The following is a 22,946-nucleotide window of genomic DNA, read 5'->3' on the forward strand; positions in this document are numbered from 1 at the left end:
CTTCTTAAACAAAAAAAGCTTTGGATAAATCCAAGGATAATATTTGCTGGGTGGCTGCTAAACTGCTGTTAGATTTTTACTTAGTTTAGGCTACTGAAGAATTCAACCTTTGCTCATGGCAACAGGGTGTTATTAAACATTAATCTTCTTTTCCTTATCCTATCCTTAAGTTATGGATTGCAGTTGACCAAAACCAAAGATATCTCTTCAGAATATTTGCAATATTTGTTACTTTTCCTCTCAGTTAATCAGACTCTGCTTTCTTAGAATTTGCCTTATCATGTTATTCATCAGTTCAGGACAGACAAAAGGGATGTGAATTCCTACAGAAGGTACTATTTGCAAATGCCCATTAATCTTCCCAGCTTTAAAGGAAAATCAGGGAACAGATCTATAGTATTTAAAACAGATATCTCCTCACATGTAGTCAATTTTTAGTCAGGTTGTTTTCCTAAGAATAAAATCAGCCTGTAAAAACAAGCTGTCTCTTTCATCTTTGAACAGTCTTCTCCTTTTCTAATCTGAGAAATTATTTCCTAATCTTGAGAAATACAATCCATTTATTTGCGGGGCGGGGGGATACTGCGTATTTCTGCAGGTCACATAAAATGCAAAGCCAGTAATTATCTCAAATCAACTATGTGCATATGTATGTGTGGTCTTAGAAACCATAGTGATATAAATATCAAAGAGTAATTTGTGTGTTTTCCTACTTCGGCTTTTAAATTGACAGTTTACAGTCAATAATACAGCTAAAGATGTGCCAGGTTTTGAATTCCCTTACTATTTGCATGGGGTTTTAAAAATTATTTCTAATCCACCCACTACCGTGGCATTGGGTGCATCGTACATAAAAGAATGCTTCAATTTATAAATGCCCACAGTGGTCAGTACTATTCCAATTAACTATCCATCAGAAAACAAATCAATGATTAGGAAAATAAGCCTTTGTTTAGAGCTGTGCAGCCAAATCTTGATGGAAACGACTAGCCTTGCAGTATGTCCTGTGCTCTCTGTCAGAGTGCCAGAAGGAGCAAATTCCAAAGGCAAGGACCTCAAAGAACTGTCTTGCTTGTGTTGAAACCTCAGAGCCGCAGATCCTGTGATTCTTAAACACCTTAAATCTGTAATCTGAGATATCAGAGATTGTAGAATCATTGTGGTTGGAACATAGAATGGTTTGGGTTGGAAGAAACCTTGAAGGTCATCGAGTTCCAACCCCTCTGCCCTGGGCAGGAACACCTTTCAGATATACTGAGAATTTTTATATATGTTTTGTATATTGCCTATTTATTTATTTATCTATAAACACAGGCTCTATAACAAGTTCTACTGGTACACAGAATGGCAGAGAATCTGTGCAGGAGAAGAGCTGCAGTTTGTGTGTTGCAGTTCACTGCAAACCTTTGATAGTGTGATTGAACCATATTGGGATAGAAAGTACTTTTGGTTACAGGATTCAAAGCTTGCCAGTCTTCCTCTTACTTTACAAGTCTTCCCACTACAAAGAAAAGCAAGAGTCCCTGGACTTGGAGAAGTTCTATCTGATAGAACTACCTTTGGTCAAAAAACTAATCCCTGGACTTGGAGTTCTGTCTGATAGAACTACCTTTGGTCAAAAAACTATTCCCAAAAATTAAGTTGTTTCTATTTACTTTAAAAACATGACAGTTTGTTTTAGTCACAACCATGATGAAAATATATAATAGAACTGTGTCTAGAATATGATTTTACATGATGAAAATAGATAATAGAACTGTGTCTAGAATATGATTTTAATAGACGTTTTCCATGAGACAAACCTGCTCTACCTGTGGGCAATAAAATGATGGAAATCTAAATTTCCACCTTTTGTAACCTCTTTGAATGCTTTAGACAGATCTTTTGAGACGCCTTTTTTCAAATCTCTCCTAAAAACCAAACCAGTAGGTTAATCTATCCAGTGGAGTGTTCTGGCCAGTGGAATCACTTCTCTCTGTCTCCATCTCTCGATCGGAAAGATCACTGCTGAAACTTCTGCTGGCAGGGTGTGCCAAACTGCAGGTGCTTGCTCAGTGCAGGCTATTTTATGCTTGTTTCTGTAGCAGGATTTGTATATAAAACAATAATAATAACGACATCTATTCAAAGCTGCGTATTAAGTCATGATATGAATTGTGATGAACTAAATCCTGTGTAGAATATTATGTTTTGCATGAGTATTACCATAAAATGCAAATTATGACAGTCATGTTAGCAGTTGAAGCTAAGGAAAATCATATTAGGAAAATGATATTTCAGTCCAGCTCTGTTAAGACCATGTTGCATTATCCACAAAAGAACAAAGAATTTATTATCCTTAATAGAAGGAAGAATTCTGTGCACCAGAGACACAGTATCCATAACGCCATAACATCACAAAAAGCACAGAATTCCCAGATGTATCCTCATTCTGTTTGATTTAAAAGAAATGAGTAGCACACCAGTAATAGATCAATAAATGATGCAGAAGTAAAAAGGACGGTACTGTAATTATTTTGAGTGTAGAATAGCAGAACCTGAAGTGTTTCATTTCTTAAGACACTTTTCTAAAATGTTTTTATACCTTCTTCCCTCTTCACCCACAGGGAAGCTCAGCACAATTACATTCAGCTCAGTAGAGACTGGGTCAAGGAGCCCTTACCTTCAGCTATTTAGAGATCTGCTTTAATTTACTTCCATTTTTCCTATTTTCCTCTTTATCTTATTCATTCTTCATTCCCTGACCTCATATATGATTTGACTAGAGCAAAGCAGTTTTCTCCAGATATATTTTTCTATGTTCAGAGAGAAAATTGAACCAAATGTGAACAGTGTAAATAACAAAAAGTATTCTCTCCAGAGAGAAAAGCAAACCATTATCAAATTACCTGTTCTTGGCCTTCCATAAGAGTAGTCACAGTTCTATTACATTCCATCCGTTGGATTTACTTCTTTTTTTTTTTTTAAAGCAAACTGCGTATGATGAGTAGCAATTTGTTTCAAATCACTGAAGCTTTTAGGCTGGCCAGGCAATACAGTTACTTGATTTGATCTTAACTGAAGGGGAATGCACTTAATTGGGAAGGATCCCATCATGGAGTTGTATGGAAATGTAGAGTTCAGTATTAGGAGAAGTTTACTTCTCTGCCCTCAATTTGAGGTGTGGACCTTATCTCTAAATGACGTTCTGCTTTCCACAGTCTCATAGAAGTTCACCTGAAGTATAACCCTTGATCAGGGGAAGAGGAACAGGGCCATGACTTGTAGGTTTGCTGCAGCTTTGTGTCATCCTTCAGACCCCTAATTAACCAGTTAACATCACCATCAAGAATTTTCTTTCTGTCACAGTCCCCTGGCACGCACTTGGAGGAACACATTTTTCTTCCTTATGTGTGGAACGAAAACCTGCCTAACGAATAACACAAATTAAAAGACCACACTAAATCATTCTGCGTGAAAGAGGGTAAATGCAGAGGTTCAGTGTTAGTAGCTGAGAATCCTGCTGAACTGGAGCAAAGCAAATCACTCCCTGGTGTAATTAGATCTATACTAACAGACAGCAGGAGTCATTTAAGAACAGCTTGCCTTAAGAAGGCAAAAACTATACATGCTGTATTTCTTTCTCTTAGGAAGACAATTAAATTGGAGATAAATGGCAGCTATGGCATCCTATGACCATAAAGCTGATGTACCCAGATTTGTGGAATAACACCTGATGGAAGCCCAGCTCCTAAATAAACTCAAGAGATTAGCCTGACTTTCTCTCTGCTCAGGGCAAAGGAGCACAGAGACCCTGGAGAAAGCCTGGGCAGGATTTTACTATATAGCTCTTTAATTGTTTATCTTTCCAAACTCTTACCTCAGGCTGCTCTATATGAACAGAGCAATAAAGCTTGTCAATGAACAAGCACCATATCTGTGCAGATATTAATTGAGCACCTTCTGTAGCCTGCAGTAGCAATCAATGAGGATTTTATTCTGTTTAGTGTTTACCTCTGAAAGTTTTGTATGCACTTTGACAGCCACCGATGATTACAAACAGAATCTAAGTAGCTATTCTGTACCAATTGCACCTTTCGTCTGCCTGGAAGTTCTATTAAACCGTAGTCCCTAGCAAGTAAATGACTTTTCATATTAAAATGTTTGCTGAGTTATTGTTCTGAGGTAAAGGAAAATTAGTCAGACATCAGCAAAATGCTTTCCTAAAAATATTGGCAGAGAATTTAAAACATTGTTATCAAAACCCACAAGGAACAGTGAAAAATATTGCTGGGGCACATAAACATCACCGAAGAGGAAAGACAGCGCCTTTCAAGGGTTATGGAAGTCAAAAGCCAGTCTTAAAACTGTCGTGTTAAAACGCTTTTTACAAGTCATTTTGGAAATGCTGAGGGTATTTCCCTCTTTTCCCGCAGTGAGTGGCGGTTCTCTGAGTCACAGCGACATCTTGTGGCCGCTTCTCCCGGGGGGAACCGGTCTTGAGAGTTGTGGTATTTAGTATTATGAGATATTAGAGAAGCTGTATCACCTTCAACAAAAAATTGGGTATACTTTTTACAAATATGAAACACTCCTTGTTATAAAATTTCTCACAATGCTATTGTAAGGTATTTATCTCCTTTATTTTAATTATTTTATTATGGAATATATTTTAATGGGCTGCTTTAATGGGTATGTATATGTGTGTATATGTTAGGTTGTGAATATTTGGAAGAGGAGATGCTTACTTTAATCAAAGGGGGTTTTAACCTTTTAGTTATTTTATGTTTGTGAAAATATAAGCAAAACGGCTGTTACCCTTTTAGATCTTAATATAAAAGTATGGAATTAAGAAGAGGAGAAGAAAAACATGGATAGACCCTGAGCTGACCACATCCTGGTAAAAGGCCACATTTGAGGCAGCAAAATTTACGTCAGCCAAGTTTATTTATCACAAGTATAAAATGATAACATATTTTTTTTTTACACTGAGGATGTTTTATCCATCTTTGAATAAGAAACCTATTCAGGGCAGTGACTGTGGTCTCCGTATAAGTGACAGAGACCACAACAGAGGCAGAGATGCAGACTTTTAACTGCTGGACAAAAGATATCCATGTATTTAAAACAGTTACTATTTCATTATGCAAAGCTTGTTTTATTTTAAGCATTTAAACTTGACATTCAGGTATTGTAATAGTTGTTTTAAAAGTCCATGCAGGAAAATAAATCCTAAGATTTTTAATATTGACTAATTAAAAAACAGTGGGACATAACATGCAAGTGTTGAGCAGAAATTTTACTAACAAATTGATCATTAAAGTTAAGGTAACCTATTTTAAAATACTTATTGAGATCCTGTACCAGTAGATGGAGTTATTACTAAGGGAGGTAGGTGTGTATTGCTCAGTTGTGTTGCTTGTTTAGACTTACTGGGGAATAGAATAGTTTGCTGAATAAATAGTTTGCTGGATATTCGCTAATGATAAATGTCTACAGAAATGCTTTTAGTGGTTAGCTGTGAATGTACCCATTAAATGAGGATGATTAAATCAAAACACTAATAAGTGCTTATCTTTCTTAGCTTCTTTTGAAATGATCTGCCAACAACTAAACAAGTGTGCCTTTACAGTGTGCTTTTTAAGGGGATTCGTTGATGTTTAGACTATACGAGAGAATTTACTAAAGGGTGTATATTAAAAGTTTTGAGTAATTTGGTCACATTTCTACTGACATCAACAGAAATTTGTCCAAATGAAAGAAAAGCTTTTTAATTTCTGAATACTCCATGTCGAATGCTCATCACCAGCACTGTACTTGGAAAAATACATGATCCCTGTGGCAAAACTTGGTAAGAGAAAGAGTTGCTCGCAAAAATACTCCTTAGAAGAGCCCAAAGGAAGAAGTCCCACAGGCAACCAGAATTGAGCTGCAGGACCAGGATGACTTTGGTTGTCTGTAGGATATAGTGCTTTAGCCTCAGTGCTAATAATTTTATAATACAGGTGGTGACAAAATGCTAGCTAAAACTGAAAAACGTAACAGGCATCTAGCTAAGATATACTTTTGCCCGTTTATTTTCAACAGAACAACAATAGCATTCCCTTTTGGTCTTCATTCACACACAAAAAAATATGCTTTTGTTAACTTTTTTATTATCTTCTGCCAGATGATCTTCTGATCGTCTCACAATCTGCCAACTGTATTGGCAGAAGCAGACACTATCTCTGAGAATTCTGAAGCTCCGTGGTGACTACCCTCAAGAGCAATGAAAACATTCAATTTTTAAGTCATCATGAGCCCACCACTGTAGAGTAGCCTATATGTTCTTAGTAGATTTCTGTGAGAAATAGCTTCCTTGTACCACAGGCATTTTTGGGGAGACTTCAAATACTGTCTTCATTCCCTTAAAGAGCAAAACCCAGCCTTGGCAAAATTAAAACAAGGAAAACAGTAATCCCATCATTATAGAACAGGCAATAGCTGCCACGTACACAAATAGAAATGGAACATCTAAGTTAGATCTCTCTGTTTTGCCTTAGTGCTATAATTGCTATCATATAACATCCTTTTGATTTTTTTATTTTATCTTATTTTTCATCTATTTTTACTCTCTGATTTTGTTTATTTAAGCCAAACCTAACAGAAATATCTTTGTTTTGGAGGCTTTTCCTTGGTCTCCTTTCTTTTCCCCGCTGTGGTGGGTGTTTCCCCTCTACTTTTTTTGTTATCATTCTCTGTCTCCACTTGACTTTTGTATTTGATTTCTCTGACCTTTAAATCATAACCTGTTAAGCAAAGCTATTTGGCCTTACTCCATGTTTAACTTGCAAGGATTCTGTCCCTCTCCCCAGCAGTCATTGCCACAGTTTATTTTGAATAAGGACCATGTGCTAAATATGCATTAAAATTTTTAAACAAGGGTAAGTACCAAGAGAAATTAGAGAAAAATCCAAAACAGAGCAGCTCATTTTGAAATACTCTTGAGTTCTCCGTGGAAAAAAGAAGCGACCTCCCACCTCCACCACTACTTCAGTGGTGGATCAGTGTCCATCTGGTGTGGAAAAAAGAAGCGACCTCTACTTCAGTGGTGGATCAGTGTCCATCTGGCCAGCTGCCAGTAGAGCAAGCTTGTCTTCAGCTGCTTACAGATTATTCTCTGGTATCTCAGCTCCTCGAAGAGACTGAGGGAGCTTGTCAGAGTTCAGACCAGCCACCAGCACCTCCTCTGCGTGGCTCTGTCCTGGTGCTGCACCAGCAGAAGCAAGAAAAGCACGTACAACCATTGACAGAGGGGTCTTATGCTCTGGTCATACACTAAGGTTTTGAACTTTGCTATTGTTTGAGGGAAGCTCAAGCGTTTTGCTCAGTGGACAACCTCCTTTCCATGCCTCCTTCCACTCCACAATACTGTTAAGATAAAACGTGGCTTATAAGACTGGACTTGAGTTAGCTCCACCATCTTCTTTCCAGACTCTCTTGTTTAAAGCATAAACTTCAATTCTGAATGAATCCAGAATGGTGGATCTTTGTGGCTCAAGATGAAGTTCTCCAGATCTTATTTCCTTATGAACCTACCATCCCATGTTTCTTTAAAAATCTGCTTTTTATTTAAAGGCTGGAGGAGGAGACACAGCGTAGCCTCTGCCAGGGTCAAAACCCCCGAGTTTAAGGGTCAAACCCTTCCTTATAACTTCAAACAAGAGCATGGGATTTTGACACTGTCAAGCCCCGGAGGGTAGTTTAAGCTCTGTGTATATAGAGGGATCTATGTGCACTGAAAAAGGTGTAAGGAAGTTTAACTTCCCAGTAACAGGACAGTGTTCTAGGTATGTTGTGGGACTTTAACTTGCCTGTCTGTCTGTCTGTCAGCTCTTTCTCTGGTACATACCAGCATGGATACACATTTTTGTCTCAGCTGCTTTAGCACGCAGGGGGAGCTCTCTCCTATCACATACTCCACATTCCTTCCTTGCCCATGGGGAGCAGTTTTTTCGCTGGAAAGAACTGCCTGAAAGCTGCTGTGCAACCGCATGCTTTTCATGGTCCCTTTTCAAAAACACAAGTTGAAATCTGGCTTCTTTACGCAACAGCTGCAATAAAATAAGTCTGCATCCTTCTCCATTAGCATTAGTGATCAGCTGTGGAAGGCACCATCTAGCTTCAACAAGCAGTGCTAGTTAAGAAATTCTTTTTCCCTAGTAAGTTGACATCCTACTTTTCTCTAGAAAACTCATTTCTTTGGGGGGTGGGATTATTTTTGTTGAGCAGAATAATAGAAAATTGGGCTGGAATGGACAATAGGAGGTCACCTGTTTCAATGTCTCAGGGAAACTACTGGAGTGTACCTGTTCACAGCAGCAAGTCCGTACGAGGGGACTCATTTTTAAGACTGCATGTAAAAATATTCAAGAATGAAAGTATTGTCTAGGAAGTAATTCGTTATCTAGCAATGGAAAACACTTAGTCTCTAAAATCTAAGTTAGAATACTCTTTGATGTTTAAAAAAAAAGACTTTTTCAGTGCATTTTGTAAATACTATTTCAAGTAAAAATTATGCTGTATAGTTTGCTTTTGGCTCTTAGCAGTCATTTCCCTTCCCATTCAGAGGAGGATCTTAACAGGTTTTGCAGGGGTAGTTTGGAAAGTTGGTTGAGCAGTAACAAAAGCTACTTTAAATTTTTGAATTCTTTATCATGAACATGAATTCTTTATCATGAACATGAAGAAACTCTGGGCTGGTATCAGTTTTTCTGAGAGTCTCTTTCCATACGGATTTCCTCAGTGGAGAAGGGCAAGACAAATGTGTGCCTTTTTAATGTGTGCCTTACTGCATCTCCCTGTTATAACTGTGGCTGGGCTTGTTTCACTGCCTTTCTCAGTCCAATGCATAAGACAATAAATAGCAAAACCTTTGTAGGGCTGTTCAGCACCACTGGCAGCACAGAGAGGCAGATACATCCCCTGTGCCAGTCACCCAGGATAGGGTAAGGTCTGCACCAGCGAGGGGTCAGCATCCCTGACGTACTCACTGCACATTAGATGTGTAAAGTGGGAAGCAAAAAGGACTAAGGATTTTCTTATTTTTGGATTCTCCACATCAGAAAGCCACTTCAGGACCTCACTGCTTTGCTAAATTATACAACATGTGTTTATTTCCAGCCCAGTTTTATTCAGTTTATACCCATTTTTTTTCTTGTTTTGCATTGTCTTTAGTTTAGCTTGTTTTCTGCCTAGTTCTTTACTGGTCCAATATATTTTTAAAAAGCAACTGTACTGTGTTCAGGCCTTCATTTTGCTAAACTAAGCAAGACATGTTCTTCCAAATGCTGTAGGTACGGACTTCATCTCCCTGGTTAGTTTAATAGCACGTCCCTGTGCCAGATGAGCTTACATTAATCTTTCTTGAGCAGGGGTGAGGTAAATGATACAAAGCATCATGGCTAACACCTGCTGGGAATACTTCACTGAATGTGGGATAAGATTTGGGGTTTTTCACTGCACAGATCTTTCCCATTAGATTTCAGTTAGTGAGCTCTGCATTTCTGACAGATGCATGTTATTACTCCATAAATAAATTATTAAATTACTTCTCTCTCCCTTCCTTCCTTCCTTCCTTCCTTCCTTCCTTCCTTCCTTCCTTCCTTCCTTCCTTCCTTCCTTCCTTCTTTTATTCTTTTTTTTAAACTCTGCTCATCAATTTCATTCCTTCTTTAGGATATTTTGGTCCTGTAGTCTTCAAAATGTGTATCATCTACAAATTGTAGTAGCACACAGCTACTTCATTGTCCCAACTTAATTAATGAAAATGCTACTTGAGTTCCACATTCCAGTTATATCCTTCCCATTAGTTTTTCTTCAGTAACTGCTGTCTCCCCAGTAGCCACTTCCTTACCCACAATGTAATTCCTGCAATATTAGTACTTAACCTTCTTCAGTGTAACATGTACGTTTCCAATTGTTAGAGGTATCTGGTACAGAATTCTGTATTTCACAAGTCAGCTGGCTTTGATTTCTGAGATGAAGAATATCTGGTCTGACCAATATGAACTCAGGAAGAGCTTTGACTTTTACCTCCATCTCATTTTTAGCTTTTATCCCACCTGCCATCTTGCCCTTGCTCCTGTATTTATCATAATCTAGGACACTTCAAACATTCATTTACCATTGACATCCTAGTAAAATGATCTAAATTACCTCTCTGCTTAGCAATCACATTTTTTCTTAGTTTTCTTGACTTAATTGTGTTATAATTTATTCTTGTTTCCTTTATGAGATTTAACCCTGCTCGTATTTTGGCAATTCTCAATTGATCCCTCTACTGCTTGACCTGAAAAACATAGCTTTCCCTTCAAATATTGAAATACCTATGAAAATCTTCTATCGTTGCATTACAAAGAAAACCAAACGAAACCCAAAAACAACTATACGTGCTCCAACTATAGTTCACAAAATCTTCCAACTCAGCCAAATCAAAATCAATTTTTGCTGGGACTCAGTTTAGCATCTCTTTTGCCCAAGGGCTATTTCCCTGCCAAGTTGCTGCTTTTGCTCCCACCCATTTCGACATTCTTCAGACTGTTCAAAATTCAAGTATATATGAATCCAATCTGCATTTATATAAATATACAAGGTAGAAAAAGAAGTAATAGCGCTGATCACATTTTAATATAACATGCTTTGAAGAACAAACAGTTCTTTCCTCCAGTTCAATCGCTAAAATTCTAAGGACACTGTTTCAGGTAAGTGTGGAAAGGAAGGAAGTGCTGTGGAGACATCTAGAGACATCTGTCTTCTAGACAAGCAGTGGGGTTTCTGCTCTGGCTGTAATTAACTTAGCCAATATTCTTAAAGACCATTATGCAACCAAAGCATCAATTGTTATACCCAGAGTTGAGAAATCACTATAGTATACTTGCAGCATTCATGTGGCTTAGAGGTTTCCACAAGTGAAGTTGTATTTTTTTAGCATAGTTATATAAACAGTAAATCCCCTTTGAACTGGAGGGATTCTGTAAGCAGTTCTATAGAATGTTACTATCAACATCAGCAATCCCTTCTCTTTGGGGAGTTTGGATGGGATATGAAAGTTGTGTTCCATAAAATGAAAACCAAAAGGGCTCCTTACGACAGCTGTTACCACACCTCACTTAGGTAATCCTAAACCATACTAAACAACGTCCTTTCTAGCTTCTCTACTACTAATTTTGCTCTTTAACCCTGAGCATCCAAATAAGAATCTGTTCGGGGTCATTTTCCATGATATATTCTGCATTCTAATCCTTGATTCCTGCAGTGTTTGAGCTAAGCAGTAGACAAGTTTGTAGATCAGAACTGCAGTAGAGGAAAACATGTTTGTACTAAAAGAAAGTTGTAGGAGGGTGAGCTTCTAGGCTGGGCAACAAAGGAAAAAAAGAAAAGAAGAAAACCAAGAGGGGTGAGTACATCTGCAGGACAGGTCTAGTCCAGCATCTCTGTTCAGAGAGGTTGTGTTGCCCATAAGGAGTTAGCAGCAGCTCTTACAATTACATTGGCACACCACCTTGGAGAGGTGAGAAGTAACAGTCTGGAGTTAATTTGCCAACAACTGGTGTTTTAGAAGAAGCCTGGATTTTATTAAAGGCCTTGGCTCAGGACAGCAAACAAGACTGGTTCAAAGCCTGTCTTTAATATCAAGTATCAAGGTTTCTGACTGTCTGAAAGAAAGACTTCTGAAAAGGACTGGATTACTACAGACCATTGAAAAACCATGAGTAAGATTTCTCAATTAGGAATGTAATGCTAATTAGTCTTTTTGGGTCAGCCTGGGTGGGTTGGCTAATTAGCAAAAGTAATATACCCATGTGATTGGCCTGGAGTGTGGGTGAGGTTCCTGGAAGCACCAGGTGATATCTGGTGAAAAAAAGGATGTGTGGGTGGTAAAATCAGGACAGCTGCAGTCAGTGACTAGAGAAGGGGAAATACACCTTCAAGAGAAAATGCACAAAGGCTCTAAACTTTCAGAACAGTTGAGGTAAGGATTAGCAAACCTCCATAAGGTTTATTGAAAGCTTAATTTAGGCTAAAATAATTTCTTTGTAAGATGGAGAGATATGCAGATTGCATAAGTACTGATGTTGTCATGTCAAATCAGGTGGTGTGTGCGATAAAGCCCAAGACCATTTCAGTGCAAGAACAAATGGCAGATTTGCTTCAGCCTCGAGGCACGGAGGAGACAGAGGCCCTGCAGATGTTGTTTTAACATTAAAGTAGATGTGAATTTAAATTACCAGCCTGTGTTTTCAGTTTCTAGATAAAAGATGAGTTTTACCTACTTCTTATAATCTTTTGCTTTTGTTTTAGTAGAAAAATAGCAACACTCATATCCTCCCTAGTCATCCCGTGCCACTGCAGAGAAGGATACAGACCGGTTTATGGCCCTTGGTAAGGCTAGGAGCTGTATCCCACGGGAATTGTAGTAATGTTCCTTACAAAATATTACACTTGCTTTCTAACAAAAGTCACCTGATCTGTTTTGTCCTCCAGAAAGAAACTCTTGGAGGTCCTTAAGCCCATGTACTTTCCCTTTAAGGGCACACTCCATGTGTTGGGCTACACCACCAAAGGAGACAGGGGCTGCTCTGTAATGCAGAGCCCAGAATGCCCTGAGGGCCTAGAGGGGAAGGTGCCAGGTGCATCAGAACAATGGCACTAGAATATGAAAGGAGTGAGCTCCTCCAGGGCAACTTTTCCAGGTTTCCACCCTGGGCTAATTTCCCCAGTATCCAAGGCGTTACTGATGTAAATGCATATTGTTCCTGTGAGCTCACACCTCACACATTATACAGAGTGGATACCACAAATACTTACTGAAACATGCATAGGATAGAATGTCAACTTTTACATGTGGTTCAGAAAATTAGAGGAAGGAGAGAAACAAAACAGAGAAGACTTTAACCCACACTAAAGCACTTTAAATAATTTTCTGGTGGCTGTGTCTTTCCTTATGAAATTCTTCTTTTCTACATCCTTACAATGATGCTTCCTGAGAACCATGTAACTGGGTCAGTTAATGTAAGGATCAGATTTTGCCTCATTCATTGTGTACATACCATTTTTGCTCCTCATTTGGTCTTCTGAAGGTTGGTATCTCTGAATAGTTAGTGTTTTGGACCTGTCCTATGTCCTTTTGTTTATGTAGCTGATGCAGACAAAGCAATTTGCAACAGCTGCCTGCAATAGTGTTGTTGTCTGGTAACATTTAAAAAGTGTAACTTCTAGATTGCTGTGCAGGATTTCACATCACTATGAGTAAGATTTATTTCTATAGTTCTAAGATTTAATACAAACCTATCAGAACAAAACACTAAGCTTTGCAAGAAATGTGTTTAATTAATTCTCAGTTCTACTATTTAATGCGTTCTAGGGTTTTCCCTCTTGACAGATGGCAATTTAATTTCTGGATCCTTACAAAAAAAAGAAAACCCAAGCTATTACGTCCAATGATTTAACATATTTCACTTTTCAAAATATTAGAGATGGGCCTAAGACTAAGTTTGGATTCAAGTACTAATGTTCCCAGAGGGTGTTCTGCTCCAGTGTTTTGGTTCAGGCCCATCTTTTCCTCTCGAAAAGTATAAGTTTGAAAAGGATACTGCCAAATAAATCTCCTGTTTTGAAAAGTTAAGTATTACATGTGTTTCTAATAACACGTCAGATGGAGTAGCATGAAGTAATTTCAATTATTTTTATTATTTGTCTGTGGTTTTTGCTTCCTTTCATTTTGCTTAGCAAAACAGCTAACCTAGAATAGTCCGTCTCCCTTCACATTTACAGTCAGCGAATCAAAGTGAAACTATCACAAGCAAAAAATCCTTCCAGATACAAGTGAATGTAATGAAAAATAATTTCTTAAATTACACAAAGGTATCTGTTGAAGTCCATTTTCTATTCAGTCTATTCTAAAAAAGGGAGCAGAAGCAATGAAATACAGAAAAGTCATTCAAGGTGCTAGGAACTGAAGGAGAGAGACCATACAGAAATGGAGGTAAGATTTGAGAAGACACTCCTTACATCGTGATCACATGCTGCAAAGGGAAAACAATTTTTTTTTAAGAACTCAAGCTTTGGATTAGTCCAGGATTCATATATCATGTCAGACAGCAACTAAATTACAAAATGTTATCTGGAATTAATTAAAAGTATACATTCAGCCTCAACCAATAAAGAGATCTCTAATGAAAATTAAGACAAATTAGTGGGAAATTAGAACTAACCTACTCTAATTTTTTTTCTCTTCTGTTTTCAAATGTATTTTCCAGAGTGGATCACTAAAGGAGCCAGAGCCAAACAAAATCCCACCTCAGCGACCACCACCTCAAGGTTGTTTACAGTACATTCTCGACTGTAATGGCGTTGCAGTAGGACCAAAACAAGTCCAGGCTACTTAGATAATTGAGATTAAAAGCAAGGGTTAAAGCAAAAATTATAAAAAAAAAAAAAAAAAAAAAAAAAACACAGAGTACATTCTCGACTGTAATGGCGTTGCAGTAGGACCAAAACAAGTCCAGGCTACTTAGATAATTGAGATTAAAAGCAAGGGTTAAAGCAAAAATTATAAAAAAAAAAAAAAAAAAGAAACAAACACACAATCTTAAAAGCAAACATACCAGTTTTGTTCAATTTTTGCATTGTTTCAGTGCTGACCTGGACTGTGTTTTTTCTATGCAGTGTCAACTATACCGTCTGGTTGTTTACTTGTTCATGTCTGTGCGTGTAATGCTTACCTACCTTTCTCTGTAAAATTTGTGATTTCAGGGCTGTTGTCAACAGTGTACAAAGAATGTGCCTCTTTAGAGCCCAGTGCAACTGTACATTATGGATGGTTAGACAGTATTTTTTGAGTATTAAATATCGTTAAGTAAAGTACCGCCAAGGTTCAAATCTAAATACTTTTGCTTACTTTGTGAGTGTGTGCACACTGTACTCATAGCCTTTATTTTTTTGTGCGTGTGCATGACTAATAAGCAGGTGATCCAGATATATTTTTTAAAGTCTAGATTAGGATTTGCTAGTGAGGCTTTTTATTTATAATTTTATAAAGTTTGTTAACATTTGAGTTTTACTTATACGCAAGTGGAAGTCTAATATTTCAGTGACTCCATAAGATACAGTTCTTCCCAAGGAATATTTAAAATATCTTCTATTTTACATACTGGTATTCATATTTTTAGTAATTCTGCATTAAATTATTAGCTACAAAGCTATGTAAATGGGCCACCTATGTGCAATATCTCAGTGAAAGTGTGAGTATTTAATGTATCCTATTTCAATTAAGTAGTATCTTTTGTTGTCATTTTGAATTAGTAATCTATGGAGATTTTTAATGAAAACTGATGCAAATACTTTCAAAAATCTTATACTTACCTAAGAGTTAAATCCCAGGTTATTTGGTGAGAAGTACCTCAAGGACTGTTAAGCTTCTTGTAAGAGTTCTTTTTTTTTTTTCTTTTCAAATACTGAGATTGTAGGAGATGTAGACCAAGGTACCTTCAACCAGCGAGGGATCCTGCCCTTTGATTAGAGTGAGAGACAAAAATGTCAGCTATTTTCTTTACCAACTCAGGTCTACTATTTTAAACCTAGAAGTAGCCAGATTAGCTATAAAGAAAATTCAGTCCCGGCGTTATCCACATAAATAGGGTTTATGATAATTGCTTGAAATCAAACATGCAAAAAGACTTGAGATGCCTGACAACTGCCAGATTTTCTGTAGGTAAATTATTTGTGATTTTTGCATAACCAACGTATAATGCAATCTTACGAGAAATATACAGGCAGGTGGTTAATCTGTTGTGAGAAATCTAGCCTAGAATCACAAGCTCCACACTGCTAGCATACCATAAAGCTTAGTTGCAAGTGAGCCACAAAACTATAATTTTAATCTTGAATATGCACAAAGATGAGTAGTGGCCATTAGTTTAGTGCAAACAATTTTGTTTAAAGGGAAAACAGCCTTATGTTCTACTTCTGTTTTCGCTACAAACACTGGAAAAAAAATTATCAGTGAGAATCATCATTCTTAGTGTTTCTTTTATTTGTACAAGCTGGCTGGTAAGATGAGAATTAAGGTATGCATTATTAGCTATTTAAATGTTTGTGGTAAGTGCTACTGTTTACTACCTATCAGTAAATTACATGAATATTTTGCTTTAGTGATCAGCATTTGTCTGGGTCAGTGATCATTCCAATGATGGCATTGGCTATTTTGTTCTATATTAAGAAAATTCCACTTAGAATCAGGTTCACAAATCCTTACCTCCAGACACCATGAAAGTGAATAAACCATACTGCCCTGGGGGGGTGAAGAAATGAATCTGATGATTGATTTTCTTTCAAGCAGTTGGTTGGGTTTGGTTTTTGGTTTTTTTTTTGCATGTAGTAGTACCAGTATTCACAAGTGCTTTTCACACGACATTTGTGAGTTGTGTGTGCAAAGAAGCGGTGGGTGTCTCAGATAGGATTTCAGCTTGGTGACTGTAAAGGCTTTGCAAGGGCACACACTATTACTACATACCACAGACAAGAAGCAAGCCAAAATGTCTCTCTGCATGTGAGCATGCTTAGGTGCAATATTGTGGGTAACAGGGAACAGATGTTTTACAGTGTAGGCTTAATGTTCAGTTTTGTTGAGTTATTTTTGGTAAAAGTTTCTTTCATGATTGTTGCCTTTTGTACAACCCAGCTGCAAGAAAGTGAGCAAATGCTGGAAGTGTGACAGCAGTATATCTTTTATGTGAAATATCTTGTACAGCTTAATGTGCAATAAAAGAAAGTTATATCTGTCTTCAGTGTAAAGTTTCTGGCATTCAAGCCTGTATGTACAAGTGGGGGAAAGAAACCTTTCTGTTTTTCAATATTGAGTGAAAGGAGACTAATAAGAAAACAATCCTTATTAAGATGTTGCAAGACCATGTTATCACCTTCAAATATTTCCTACAAAAGTGGTTCAAATTAATAAACAATGAAGGCACATTCCTTAACATACAGTACGTGCTATTTATCTTTCTACACCACAACACACTGCTACAACTGTATTAAAACTTACCGAAGCATTAGTACATGCTGTTCTCAGACATACACTGCAATCTCCTATATAAGTGGAAAGCTAACTATAATAGCAATTTAAAAAAAAATAATAATCATGTATTGCGAGAGTACTTACAGATACGAAGGTTTCCTTTTAGAGACCTGAATAGATTAAGTCTTTTACTTGCACTAAATATCTGTGTAAGACTAAAAATTCCTTAATGTTCAGAACATCTAGATCAGTTGCCTTCTAAAATATTTACTGTTCAGCAAGGCTCTTGCCCTGAGTGAAACATTATACAAACAAATCACTCAAAATTTCATCCTGTCCTTCCTTCCCCATAACTCAGATGTCCTGTGTGCCTTGTCACATGCAAGAATATTCAGTTATAACAACTCTCAGCCCAGAAAACCACATTAAGACATCTGAGATAAAAGCAGCATGCCCACTGGTATCTGACACAGCACTATTGCAGTTAGAAAGCAGGAAAAAAACCCCTTGAATGATGATGTAGCATCTTTCGGCCATGGATTTCACAACCAAAGTCTCTACTACACATTGTAGTTTCACACTTGATGCAGTATTTTGCCAGTATACTTCCTTCTGAGTGAAAAGATTTCCTTGGTAAAGAACTAGTAATGACTTTCTTGTGCTTCTTGTAATGGTCTTTACATATTTCACTAGTGGTTAAAGAAGTTATTAAAAGACTTTAAATTAGCCAGAAAATTGCAGTATAAAGTTGCTTTACTGCTGTAAGAGTGAATCTAAGAGAAGTATCACAGAACTAATTTTAAAACTTTGGAGGAACAAAACTGCAATAACTACACAGAAAATAGTAGCTGTGTTGCTGAAATAGTTGTTACTGGTAAATGCGATTATTTTGCAGCCTCTCCTTGAGCTGGGCTGAAGTTATACTGGGTGTAACTCCATTGATTTGTTTTGAAGTCAGTGCCACTGCTGCTGGGGTAAATTTGGTACTTCTTAGAAATATTAAGGATGAACCATAGGGGCTCCAAGCAAGTTACTAGTATACCAGCTGTGATTAGTAGTATTGACTACATGAAACTGCAGTCCATATTAATAGAATTTTGCCTCTAAAGTAGAATTAATCACATTCAAGGATTATTTTAAAGTGTTGGATATGAAATCTAATTAAGAATTCTTTGATACTATAACATTATGAAGTTTTTCTTGTACTGAACCTAGGGGGCCCAGTGCAACCCCAAGGAATGCAATCCCAAAGCCAGGAGCCATTGCAGCCACAGCGCATGTACCCCCCTGGGCAGTCAGCAAAGCCCTCAACTTCCCAGCCACAGCGTCCACCTGGACCCACAACTCAGCAGCCACGGCCCCAGGCTCAAGGTCCTCCCAGCACCAGATTAGCAAAGGAAGCAGAGCCACAGCCACAGCCAGCTCCACAGCCAGCTCCACAGCCTGCTCCACAGCCTGCTCCACAACAGAAGCCCCAGTCTCATCCGCAGCTTAAGTAAGATTTGCTTTATCCGTTTCCTTTTCTCCTCGTAACACAGATTTTGTTGTCGTAACAGTAATTTGGGAGTTGTGCTAATATTCAGGGAAAAAAAATGTACATACGTTCCAAAATCTAAAATGAGGTTAAACCATTTCAAAAAGCTTATTCTCTGTTTATGATTAGTAAGATAGTGGCATTAGTAAAATCCTAAGCACTACACAAAATTTCATTTATTTGTTGTGCGATTTCTGCCCCAGCTAGGTCTGAAAATTCATCATCTTGTATTTCTTTTCTCCTTTTTATGTCACTGACTCATGATCTGGGTGTGCTGTAAGCCTGTGCAGAAAAGAGGAAGTCTTATCTATTTAAACTTTTAACCTTGCAGTCACTCAGACAACAGATTCCAGTTTCAAAAGGCCTATCTCAGAAGCGATCCACGTGAGCGTGCGAGACGGTGGCTGCCAGACTCTGCTTCTTTAGGGTTCTTCCTTCATGGCTATAGGCTGCTACTGTCTGTACAGCACAAGGGATTCACACGAGCCCTTCCCAGAGAGTGCTGCAGGACTCACACAGCAAACCCACTCCCTCTGGTTCTCTCACTGCTGGATGTGCTATTGCTGCTGTCTCCAGCCAGCCACACGCCGCAGTAAAGACCAGGAAAAGGATCTGTAGCTCTATCCCCTCACACCTTACACCCAGTCAACAGAAACCATGGAGAAGGTCTTAGCAGTAATTTGCTGTTTTTTCATCATAAGGATCCTGACACGCACTATTGCCAGTAGAGTCACAGACACATTCCACGGGTCTCGCTAAGTACAAAGACTGGCACGTAGTCTTTGTTTTATCCAAGACCGACAGATCCCCCTTTTCCACCCACTCATATGCTAATAGTAGCATGAACCAGTTCTCAGGCCTCACCTGAGCACAGTTCAGTGGAAAAGATGTGTTAGGTGACATTATGCAAAATGACAATATTTTCCTTGCCTTCCTAGGACAGTGTATCTCTTTATCAGGTTTTATAATAATAAAATTCAAATTAATTCACTCATTATTTAAGTATACGTAGAAAATAGGGGGGTCAGTTTTCTTAAGCGAGATGGAAGACTCTAAACTAGTTTGAAACTTAACTTGTGAACTTCTGACATATAAGAGAAACAGTTAAGAAGAGGTAACAGAAGAACTGTACAATATACTGTTTCCCAGCTGTCTTGCTTTTCTTTAGTTTCTTGTTCAAATCTAGATTAACTTTTCTTCAAATGGGAGAGAATAGTCTCTATCTAAAATAAAATAAAAAAGGATAAATTGTTTTTTAAGATGCAAGCCATAAAAAGAGTAGTTTTTCTAACTTGGGAGAAGCAGTTTTAGGTGCACACCAAGACTCAGATCTCCTGCCTGTAGGATTAACTCTATTTGCATGTGTATGCTTTGTATTCACCCACATGCTGTTGCCTAACCTGTATGTACATGTTATTAATCTGTGAATAAATATTTAATTAGGCTACTTATTGTGTTACTAATCAAGTCAAGTGCTGCTTCCCACCCTCCCTCTTTCAGTGAGTACAAACAAACATTTATCAGTCTATTCTCATTAACACAACTATAATTTATGAAAAACCTAAAATGCCTGTAGCACTGTTTGCTGTACATTATTAGAGGTAGAGGAGTTGCAAACCTTGGAGAGTATAAGACAATCTGAATAAGAAAAGTGTTTCAGTTTTACTGTAGCCAAAACTGAAATCCTATTATTGTACTGAGATAAAAATGAAATCAGTTAACGAGTTTTACTAATGCCTGGATATCGTTGTAAAAAGATTATAACTCATTAATTTTTTTCTATTTAAATTCAAGCCTACTTTTTAAATATTATTTTATCTGACAAGTCATGAGTTAAAGTTTTAACTTCAGACGTATTCCTTCTTGTCTGTTGTTATATTCTTTCTTATAGAGACTGAGACCACAGTTACAAGCTAGCACTAAAACCAGAATAACATTGCTCGACTGCTTATAGACAGGAAAAATGATACTTGATTTGGGGATTTTTTTTTTTAAAGATATAAAGTGCCATTAAGCCTGCACTGAGGATCAAATGCCCACTATATATATAGAAAGAGAGAGTGAGCACATCACAACTTTAGCATTCATTCTTCAAACTGATGGATACCTAATTTTTCTTTGTGCATAACCACAGCGGTAACAAACACAATTCTTGATCATCCTGTGTTGGGTGGTTATTTGGATTTAGCAGGCAGGCCCACTTTTCCCTCAAGTTCTAATTTACATCATACAATTTACTGGAATAGAATGTTTCAGATCTATGAAAAAAGCAGTATGTTTTTAAAGAAAAGCTTATCCTACTTCTCAAATCAAAGTCCAGAAGGAATGTGCTGTATTGCAGCAGCTCTGTATGCTACATCTAACTATATTGCTTGTGTTGAATGTCCATTTTATTCAGATGCAAACTCTCTAAATTTCATGGACACTTTTCCTTTTCTCATAATATATACAAGTTATATGTGGATGGAAGTTGGTAAACAATATGACCATACAAAACATGTTGCATTTTTGTCTTGCAGCAAGTCGCAGTCTTTGACAAATGCCTTCAGTTTCACAGAATCATCCTTCTTCCGATCATCTGTGAATGAAGATGAAGCAAAAGCTGAAACTATTCGAAACTTGAGGAAATCCTTTGCTAGTCTTTTTTCTGATTAGCCAGCTTCATCTAAATGCACCTAGTATATAGTCTAAAAACTACATGAATGTTACATAGGTTTTGTTCTCCCTGTGACAGTACCCTTCTCTACTGTGCTAACTGTTGTATTAAGCAATATGTTAAACTTACAAAAAAAAAAAAAAAAAAAGAGAAAAAAATAGAAGGACTTTGATGAGATCCCGTTCAGGAACATGTGTAAAAATCTATGAGGAAGGAAGGGTTCTATTACTAACACAGAATGCTGAATTCTAAGGTCCTTATCCATTGTAATATTGTGGCCTTACTGTGACTGAACTATATAATCCTATTTGAGATTCCTTTGTAGAATTGTGTTAATAAAGCATTGAGTAATGGGTTTCTCCTTGCTTTACCCATTTCCAATGCATTGCAATGCATGTGTATTTTGTGTGTAAATGTTTTGTACTGCAAAAGTATAGTCTTGACTTGTTCTTGCCTCCCAAATTTAGGAGGCAATTCACACTGACCTTCTTGTCAAGCCACATAAATAATGTGAGATATTGAAGCAGTTTCTTCCTCCTTATACAATCTTTCCATCAGCTGGTTGTCGACTTCTGATGTATTGCTGAGAGTTACCAGTACACTAACTTAATGTCATAAATAGAGTGTGTATGTACTACTGTATCTCCACATGTCTATTTCTATTTATTTCCAAACTGTAACCATAACTGGGTTTAGTTGCAAAGAATATGCATGATGTTACCCTTATTTTTGTGAACACCTAATAAATGTAAAGTCCCATGCCTGATTTAAAAAAGAAGTCTTCTACAAAGCTTGTTTGAACGTCAGTATATATTGTCTATTTTGACTGATATCAAAAGGGTAGCTTTATGATTATAACATATTTGGACACAAACCATGAGTGTAAGAAAATAAACTATCACAAATGATTCCCTTTTTGAATCAGCATAATAAAAATTATAAATTCTAAGCATCACATTTACATTTTCTAATAAGTTATGTATTTTAAGAATATTTCTCTAACTTGGGAAGCAGAGTTGATCCCCAACTTTGAGGTAATAGCAGCATTTTTTAAAATTATCTAAACCAAACTGAGGTTCATGAGTAGGTTCCACGCTATCCATTTCCAAATGGTTCTCATGTCATTCTGCCTATCATGAACTTCATGCAGCAGTATTCATTGCCAGGAAACAGTGCTAACAGGGGAAACAAGAAAAAATAATTGTAATATTAGCACATCTGAGGGGGAAAACAAGCAGCACAATATTACCTTAAAAACCCTATGCGATTCATAATGGGTTTGTAGAGACAAATCTGTTTGCCTCAGAAATATTACCTCTTGTAGATCGGACAGTTTATGAAGTCTAGGTAAATCGCAATCACCGTTTGATGACATAAGTCCTTTCAGCAGTTTTGGATTCCTTTGGGTGAAGAGCCTGGCTCAAGCCAGGAGGTTGGCAATGAAGGATGGAAACTTTAATCTCCAGTGATGTCAGACTTTAGTTCGTACATGAGCATCTGATAGCTCTCTGTTTGTCAACAGAGCCTAAGTTGATGATCCTAGCATATATATTTCCTGAAAAGCAGGCATGTCCAAATCACCCACAGACAACACAACCAACACCCTCTTTGGACTGACAATGAGGACTGACTCAAGATCGTAGTTGAACAATCATGCCTAGAACAATGCTTTCTTCCAGGTTAAGACTGAAATCTATGGGTAAGTTTGCACTGCAACA

At 37.4% G+C, this 22,946-nt stretch overlaps 1 protein-coding gene across 1 annotated transcript in view; it reads left to right on the forward strand.

The window, feature by feature from the left end:
* SYN2 (synapsin II) overlaps positions 1–22,177 on the forward strand; it is a gene marked incomplete at its 5' end in the record, with an annotated part of 114,996 nt that extends 92,819 nt beyond the window's left edge. Inside the window, 3 exons of the mRNA XM_014951681.1 lie at positions 14,280–14,340; positions 18,254–18,533; positions 21,092–22,177. Of these exons, the coding sequence (XP_014807167.1) occupies positions 14,280–14,340; positions 18,254–18,533; positions 21,092–21,227 (477 nt within the window). The remainder of the gene's footprint in view (positions 1–14,279; positions 14,341–18,253; positions 18,534–21,091) is intronic.
* Between the last annotated feature and the right edge of the window lie 769 nt (positions 22,178–22,946).

This window comes from Calidris pugnax, unplaced genomic scaffold, assembly GCF_001431845.1.
Source record: "Calidris pugnax isolate Ruff unplaced genomic scaffold, ASM143184v1 scaffold201, whole genome shotgun sequence".
Lineage (NCBI taxonomy): Eukaryota > Metazoa > Chordata > Aves > Charadriiformes > Scolopacidae > Calidris > Calidris pugnax.